At 46.9% G+C, this 8099-nt stretch overlaps 1 protein-coding gene across 1 annotated transcript; it reads left to right on the top strand.

Annotated features, from left to right (window-relative positions):
* Positions 1-5308: 5308 nt before the first annotated feature.
* Positions 5309-6652, top strand: Dusp14l1 (dual specificity phosphatase 14-like 1). Its single transcript, NM_001408787.1, is given in 1 exon segment — positions 5309-6652. A coding segment is annotated over 1 exon segment (597 nt). The 5' UTR covers positions 5309-5469; the 3' UTR covers positions 6067-6652.
* The last annotated feature ends 1447 nt before the right edge of the window (positions 6653-8099 follow it).

Raw genomic sequence — 8099 nt, 5'->3', positions numbered from 1 at the left:
ACACTGGTTATAGTGACTGTGACATGGGACACTGTTATAGTGACTGTGACATGGGACACTGGTTATAGTGACTGTGACATGGGACACTGGTTATAGTGACTGTGACATGGGGACACTGGTTATAGTGACTGTGACATGGGGACATTAGTTATAGTGACTGTGACATGGGGACACTGTTATAGTGACTGTGACATGGGGACATTAGTTATAGTGACTGTGACATGGGACACTGGTTATAGTGACTGTAACATGGGGACACTGTTATAGTGACTGTGGCATGGGGACACTGTTATAGTGACTGAGACATGGGGACATTAGTTATAGTGACTGTGGCATGGGGACACTGGTTATAGTGACTGCGACATGGGGACACTAGTTCTCATGAGTATGACCACCTGAGGCAGCATATGGACCTTCGAAGGGAAATCTGGCACTCAGTCTTGCTCAAAGAGTCTGCATCTCTCTTCTTTGAATTTAAGATGTTATCTATCATCTATAACTGTACCAACATTGATGCTATTTTTCATTTATTTTGCTTTCAAGGCCTTCGAGATCCCTCTGCTATGCGTGAAACCACATAGAGTAAACCAAGCCAGGGACTCCGAAGGGAATTCGAGCTTTTACGTGCCCGTGCTGGACAGCTGATGCCTGAATTACTCATGTTGGCTTTGAGTTTTTCCTCGGTGACTGGAGCTGCAGAAGGGCTTCTTCCTGAGTCTAGGCCTCTGACCCCTCTTTATGTAGGACTGGTTGTAACTTTTTTCTCAGCTTGTTTAGATTGAAATATAAAAACAAAACAAACAAACAAAGGGATAATAAAACTTTTTGCTGGGGGCTGGAGAGATGGCTTAGCAGCTAAGAGTGTACATAGTTGGGTTCCCAGCACCCGTACTGTGTGGCTCACAATCACCTGTGACACCAACTTCAAGGGGATCTGAGCCTTCTGGGGATTGCAGGCACCTGCACATGTATGTACATAGCCACACACACACACACACACACACACACACACACACACACACACACACACACAATTACAAATACTAAAGAGGGATTTTATAAAAGAAAACAACCCAGCTTCTAGGTAAGTGTGATGGCTGCCCTCAGTTGTCTGATGGATTGGATTCAGACAGGCATGGCAGGTAGATTAGTGACGGATACTCTGGATATGTCTCTAATGGCCTTGCTAGAAACACTGATCTTGAGCCCTTGACCTAATCAACGGACCAATCTCTTGATGGGCTCCTGTCTGGGTGGCTCTTCGGGGAGGTGGTACAAAGGAAGATGGTGGGGTCTGGCTTGGGGAAGTACATGACAGTGATGTCTACTGGGAGCTGAATCTTGCCCTGGATTCCTGATGTTATTTCTCTTCCTCTACTTCCTGGTTGCCATGACGTTCCTTTAAGATCAGGGTAGATAACTTCATAGTTTTTAAGTGTTTATTTTGTAATTTTAAATTGTATACACTTGTGTCTATGTGTGGGTGTGTGCTTGTGAGTGCCGGTGCCTCAGATGCCAGAAGAGGATGTCAGAGCCCCGAGAGCTGGGGTTGCTGGTAGGCGTGAGCAGTTTCATGTGGATAGCGGGATGCGAGTTCATGTTCTCTAGATGAGCACTGTGTGTTCTAAACCACCAGGTACCTCCTGCAGCGAGAGAGAGAGAGAGAGAGAGAGAGAGAGAGAGAGAGAGAGAGAGAGAGAGAGAGAGAGAGAGAGAATTAATGCAAGAGAGACTCGTTCGTAGCCTATCAGAGAATAGGTGGAGCTCCGAGGATTCAGGCAGGCATCCTTTGGACAGCTCAGCGCCGGCCAGCGGCCAGCGTACCACCCACCCTAGTGCAGCTAGGGCTGGAGCAGATGTACGGATGCTGTCTTGAGAAATCCAACTCAGTTGCGGCTAGACACAGAGGGAATGGAGGGAAAGTTTGGGCAGCCATGGGAGAAGACGAGCTGCTTCAAGTAAGACTTCATGTTGACTTTCATCCCACTCTCCAATGCGAGGGAAAATAGGAGTTGTGCCAGGTTGGGAGGAACCCTGTTGAGAGGAAAGCAGAGAAGAAAAAAAAAGACATGGCACCCTAAAAGTGAGGGATGTCATTACTTGGGAACACACAGAAACAAGATAGAGCAACAGCCAAAAGAGGAGATGTAAAACAAGTTCCCTCTTCTTCCCTTTAATGCTGGCTCCCCGCATTGACTCGGCTCTACTCCCCATGAGAAGCCCGTCTTCTGAGGGAGGCCAAGGGGAACAGGAGCTGGAATTACATGCCTTCATTTCTCATCACTAAAGTGCAGCCTCAGCAACGGGGCCAAACAATCCGCCAAACCAAAACCAAAGACCCAGAATCCCCCTGTGATTAGTTAACCTTTCTGTTGCCGTGATAAAACAACATGGGCAAGAGTGAGGCTTGGAGTAGGAGCAGGATGCTGAGGGCTCCTATCTTGGACTGCTAGCAGGAAGTGTGGGGGAAGAGGAGGGAGAGGAACAGGGAGAAATAACCTGAGGTTTTAAATTCTCAAAGCCTGCCTTTGGTGTCTTACTTCCTTCAACAAGGCCATACCTTACCACCTAAATCTCCCAGATAGCACTGTCACTTGAGGACATACCCAAATTCTTGAGATTATGGGAGCCATCTCATTAAAACAACCATATCCCTATTTGTAGAATAGATGTGGTTGGGGAAGGTCAACCCTGGTTGGGATAAAACTTAGTCTGATCTTCATGTTGATATACCTTGGGGCTCATGTGAAATTATTTGAATTATCCTGCACTGAACTAAGATAAGTCTAAGACTCAGTAGAGAACCAGGCTGCAGGTCTCTTTAAAGACATCAAACTCTGTTTTGCTGACACTGCTCATAGCATGAGCAGAAACTTACATCTCCCCCACCCCGAGCAAGAAGGCTGAGGCTGTGATCCAAAACTGCCCTGTGTAAAAGGGCCCAGAAGAGTTCACTGAGTCTGTTGATCAAGGGCCAGACTTTAGTCTTAGAATACCGACTTGGCTGGGACTTAACAGAGGGATCAACTTTTTAAACTTTTCAGTGATTTTTCTGTCTGTAGGAAAATATCAGAGTTTGGGCCAGGAGAGGGGGCTCCATGGCTAAAGCCCTGACTGCTCTTACAGGAGAACTGGGGCTTATTTCCTAGCACCCACATAGTTACTCATAACGATCCTGTCCTAGGGCATCTATCCCCCTCTTCTGGCCTCCACAGGCACTGCCTGCACCTGGTGCACAGACATGCATGCAGGCTAATGGTTATACACATAAAGCAAAGAAAAATAATTTAAAGAATATGTAAAAAGGAAGCAGTTTGACTTGCTTCATAATAGTAACCAATTTATATGAGACATTTTTCCAAGGAAGCTACATGTTGTTAAGATTTTTTTCTTTTCTTTTTTCCCCTCCATCTTTATTAAATTGCGTATTTCTTATTTACATTTCAATTGTTATTACCTTTCCTGGTTTCCAGGCAAACATCCCCTTAGCCCCTCCCCCTCCCCTTCTAGATGGGTGTTCCCCTCCCCATCCTCTCCCCATTACCGCCCTTCCCCTAACAATCACGTTCACTGGGGGTTCAGTCTTAGCAGGACCAAGGGCTTCCCCTTCCACTGGTACTCTTACTAGGTTATTCATTGCTACCTATGAGGTCAGAGTCCAGGGTCAGTCCATGTATAGTCTTTGGGTAGTGGCTTAGTCCCTGGAAGCTCTGGTTGCTTGGCATTGTTGTACTTTTGGGGTCTCGAGCCCCTTCAAGCTCTTCCAGTTCTTTCTCTGATTCCTTCAACAGGAGTCCCGTTCTCAGTTCAGTGGTTTGCTGCTGGCATTTGCCTATGTATTTGCCGTATTCTGGCTGTGTCTCTCAGGCGAGATCTACATCCGGTTCCTGTCAGCCTGCACTTTTTTGCTTCATCCATCTTATCTAGTTTGGTGGCTAAATAGGTATGGGCCACATGTGGGGCAGGCTCTCAATGGGTGTTCCTTCTGTGTCTGTTCTAAACTTTGCCTCCCTATTCCCTCCCAAGGGTATTCTTGTTCCCCTTTTAAAGAAGGAATGAAGCATTCACATTTTGGTCATCCTTCTTCTTTTTTTTTTTTTTCTCTCTTTTTTTTCGGAGCTGGGGACCGAACCCAGGGCCTTGCGCGTGCTAGGCAAGCACTCTACTGTTGAGCTAAATCCCCAACCCCTTGGTCATCCTTCTTGAGTTTCATGTGTTCTGTGCATCTAGGGTAATTCGAGCATTTGGGCTAATATCCCCTTATCAATGAGTGCATACCATGCGTGTTTTTCTGTGATTGGGTTACCTCACTCAGGATAATATTTTCCAGTTCCATCCATTTTGCCTATGAATTTCATGAAGTCATTGTTTTTGATAGCTGAGTAATATTCCATTGTGTAGATGTACCATATTTTCTGTATCCATTCCTCTGTTGAAGGGCATCTGGGTTCTTTCCAGCTTCTGGCTATTATAAATAAGGCTGCTATGAACACAGTGGAGCACGTGTCTTTGTTATTTGTTAGAGCATCTTTTGGGTACATGCCCAAGAGAGGTATAGCTGGGTCCTCAGGTAGTTCAATGTCCAATTTTCTGAGTAACCTCCAGACTGACTTCCAGAATGGTTGTACCAGTCTGCAATTCCACCAACAATGGAGGAATGTTCCTCTTTCTCCACATCCTTGCCAGCATCTGCTGTCACCAGAGTTTTTGATTTTAGCCATTCTGACTGGTGTGAGGTGGAATCTCAGGGTTGTTTTGATTTGCATTTCCCTTATGACTAAAGATGTTGAACATTTCTTTAGGTGTTTCTGAGCCATTCGGCATTCCTCAGCTGTGAATTCTTTATTTAGCTCTGAACCCCATGTTTTAATAGGGTTATTTGTCTCCCTGCCGTCTAACTTCATGAGTTCTTTGTATATTTTGGATATAAGCCCTCTATCAGTTGTAGGATTGGTAAAGATCTTTTCCCAATCTGTTGGTTGCCGTTTTGTCCTAACAACAGTGTCCTTTGCCTTACAGAAGCTTTGTAGTTTTATGAGATCCGATTTATTAATTCTTGATCTTAGAGCATAAGTCATTGTTGTTTTGTTCAGGAAATTTTCCCCAGTGCTCATGTGTTTGAGATTCTTCCCCACTTTTTCTTCTATTAGTTTGAGTGTATCTGGTTTGATGTGGAGGTCCTTGATCCACTTGGACTTAAGCTTTGTACAGGGTGATAAGAATGGATTGATCTGGTCCCCGCCGCGGGCCCGCGCTCGGAAGAGGGCGGCGGCGCGCAGGGAGCGGGAGGCGCGCGAGACTGGCGGGCAGAAGCCGCGAGCCACGCAACAGCACGGACCCGAGAGCCACGGCCGCCGCAACCGGGACGCTCGGAAGGAGGCTGCAGCCTTGGATTCCTTGGTGGAGGACGGACTCCACTGCTCTCTGGCTTTGCCCCCTGATGATGATAGTGTGACCACTGGCATCTTCATGAGCTCCAGAGGTCACAGCACGCTCCCACGGACTCTCATGGCTCCTCGGATGATTTCCGAGGGAGACATAGGAGGCATTGCTCAGATCACCTCCTCTCTCTTCTTGGGCAGAGCCAGTGTGGCCTCCAACCGGCACCTCCTCCAGGCCCGGGGCATCACCTGTGTCGTCAATGCAACCATCGAGATCCCCAACTTCAACTGGCCCCAGTTTGAGTATGTTAAAGTGCCTCTGGCTGACATCCCTCATGCCCCCATTAGACTGTACTTTGACACTGTGGCTGACAAGATCCACAGTGTAAGCAAGAAGCATGGGGCTACCTTGGTGCACTGTGCTGCAGGCGTGAGCCGCTCGGCCACCCTCTGCATTGCCTACCTGATGAAGTTCCACAATTTGTGCCTGTTGGAGGCATACAACTGGGTGAAAGCCCGGAGGCCTGTCATCAGGCCCAACCTGGGCTTCTGGAGGCAGCTGATAGACTATGAGAGCCAGCTCTTTGGGAAGTCTTCAGTTAAGATGGTACAGACACCCTATGGCATCATTCCAGACGTTTATGAGAAGGAGTCCCGACACCTGATGCCTTATTGGGGGATTTAGTGTTGCCACAGCTGGCATCCACAGCCCCTGAGCAGTACCAGCATCTGCCACACACCATCTGTTCCCCTCTTCCTCTCTCTGGTTCTCCCGAGAGTGTTTCTACACTGGGTGTTCGGGTTTAAGAGATGCGGAGGGGAAATGCATACGTTGCTAGTGACGTTTTTTTAAAACTAGCATTTTGAAATAGTGAACATGGAAATCTTTAACTGGCCTTTACTCGTTTGTAACAACTGGAACAGTGTAGGACACTGTTCTTGCTTTCACTCTGGCTCCTGCCTTTTTGGGGCCTTAGCCGGTGCAGGGGGAGCTCACTGCAAACATCGGTTTTGGCCCTGATTAACCCTCTGGAGACCAGCTTTGCTGAGGACTGCAGGCTGGACAGACGTTTAGGGAAGATCAAGGCCAGCTCAGTCCCTGTAGGATTAGCCTGGTCCTTTTCCTCTGTTATTTGATTCTATAAGTTAAGTTCACCATTGTTGTTTAGTTGATTAAGTGGTTATGATAAAATCTGTTGCAAAGACCCTCTTGAAATCAGTGTGCCCTGGGATCACATTAGCATTATTTTTAATAAACTTGCTTCACATAAGCCTTTACTAAAAAAAAAAAAAAAAAAAAAAAAAGAATGGATTGATCTGCATTCATCTACATGCTGACCTCCAGTTGAACCAGCATCATTTGCTTAAAATGCTATCTTTTTTCCATTGGATGGTTTTGTCTCCTTTGTCAAAAATCAAGTGACCATAGGTGCGTGGGTTCATTTCTGGGTTTTCACTTCTATTCCCTGGTCTATCTGTCTGTCTCTGTACCAATACCATACAAAGCAAGGCAGTGGATTTAACGCCAGTACTACCAACAGCAGGGCAGGCAGTCAGACAGTCAGAAGACCAATGCATGGTTAGCAGCAGGGTAAAGTGTCGAGGGACAGGAGTGCAGCCTGCTTGGGAGTTGTGGTCAGATAGAGATGCAGAGGTCACTGGAGTCCTTGGGAGGATTTTTTTTTTGTTGGTTTTCTTTTTCTTTTTTTCACATGTGAAATGCCTAGAGAGTTTGAAGCTAACCTGAGGAGTGTGTACTCATTATTTAAACATTCCATCTGTCTTCCTTGCCTGTTCTTACCCTCACTGGCTAAAGACAGGAGGAGGCAGGAAAGAAGGAGCCAGGAAGTGAGTTGGGAAGCCAGTCAGTCCTTTCCCAAACTGCTCTGCCAACATAAGCACAAAACAGCCAGGCCATTACCCAACTTTCCAAGAAATAGTTTGGTCTTGGTGGTTCCTACCTTGGATTGAGCAGCTCACACCTCGGTAGTACAGTCAAGTGGCTGTGAAGTTATTTAATATGCAAAGTGACAAGAATGTCACATTGGTGTCTGGTGAGTTTTCACACAGCAACGGGGGTGGGTGGGTGGGTGGGGGAGGGACGGGACAATTCTTATCCCAGTGAAATGGAAAACCCAAATGGCCGTGTTTCCACCCCGCCTCCAACTTTTCTTCTTCATTGTGATATGATCATTGTCACATGTCTCTCGGTAAAGTTATCACTATTTTCTTTCCTAATTTGGGAAAAGAATGAGGAAAGAGAGTGTGTGGAGCTGATAGCATTTGGTGGAGAAGAAAAATGCTATTTTCTGTCCAGTGCATGTCCGTCAGCAGAAACCTAGTGTGTGAAGTGTTGTCCCGAGAGGCCGGCCTCCCAGAGTCTTCTCATCCTACCTCTTGCCTTAGAATGTGCTGTGTTCCAGACAGGAGTGATCCCCACAGGGTTATGCTTTCCTGGGAGTCATGAAAAAATCAGAAGGTGGAGCATACCTGCAGGAAGTAGGTCATGGGGGATGGGGTATACATGCAGAGAGTAGGTCATAGGGGGTGGGACATACCTGCAGGAAGTAGGTCATAAGGGGTGGGACATACCTGCAGGAAGTAGGTCATAGGGGGTGGGACATACCTGCAGGAAGTAGGTTATAAGGGGTGGGGACATACCTGCAGGAAGTAGTCATAGGGGGTGGGACATACCTGCAGGAAGTAGGTCATAAGGGG

The sequence above is a fragment of the Rattus norvegicus genome, chromosome 2 (genome assembly GCF_021556685.1).
Source record: "Rattus norvegicus strain SHRSP/BbbUtx chromosome 2, alternate assembly SHRSP_T2T, whole genome shotgun sequence".
NCBI classification, from domain to species: domain Eukaryota; kingdom Metazoa; phylum Chordata; class Mammalia; order Rodentia; family Muridae; genus Rattus; species Rattus norvegicus.
The sequence above is the reverse complement of the archived record's forward strand: the minus strand, read 5'-3'. Positions and strand labels throughout refer to the sequence as shown.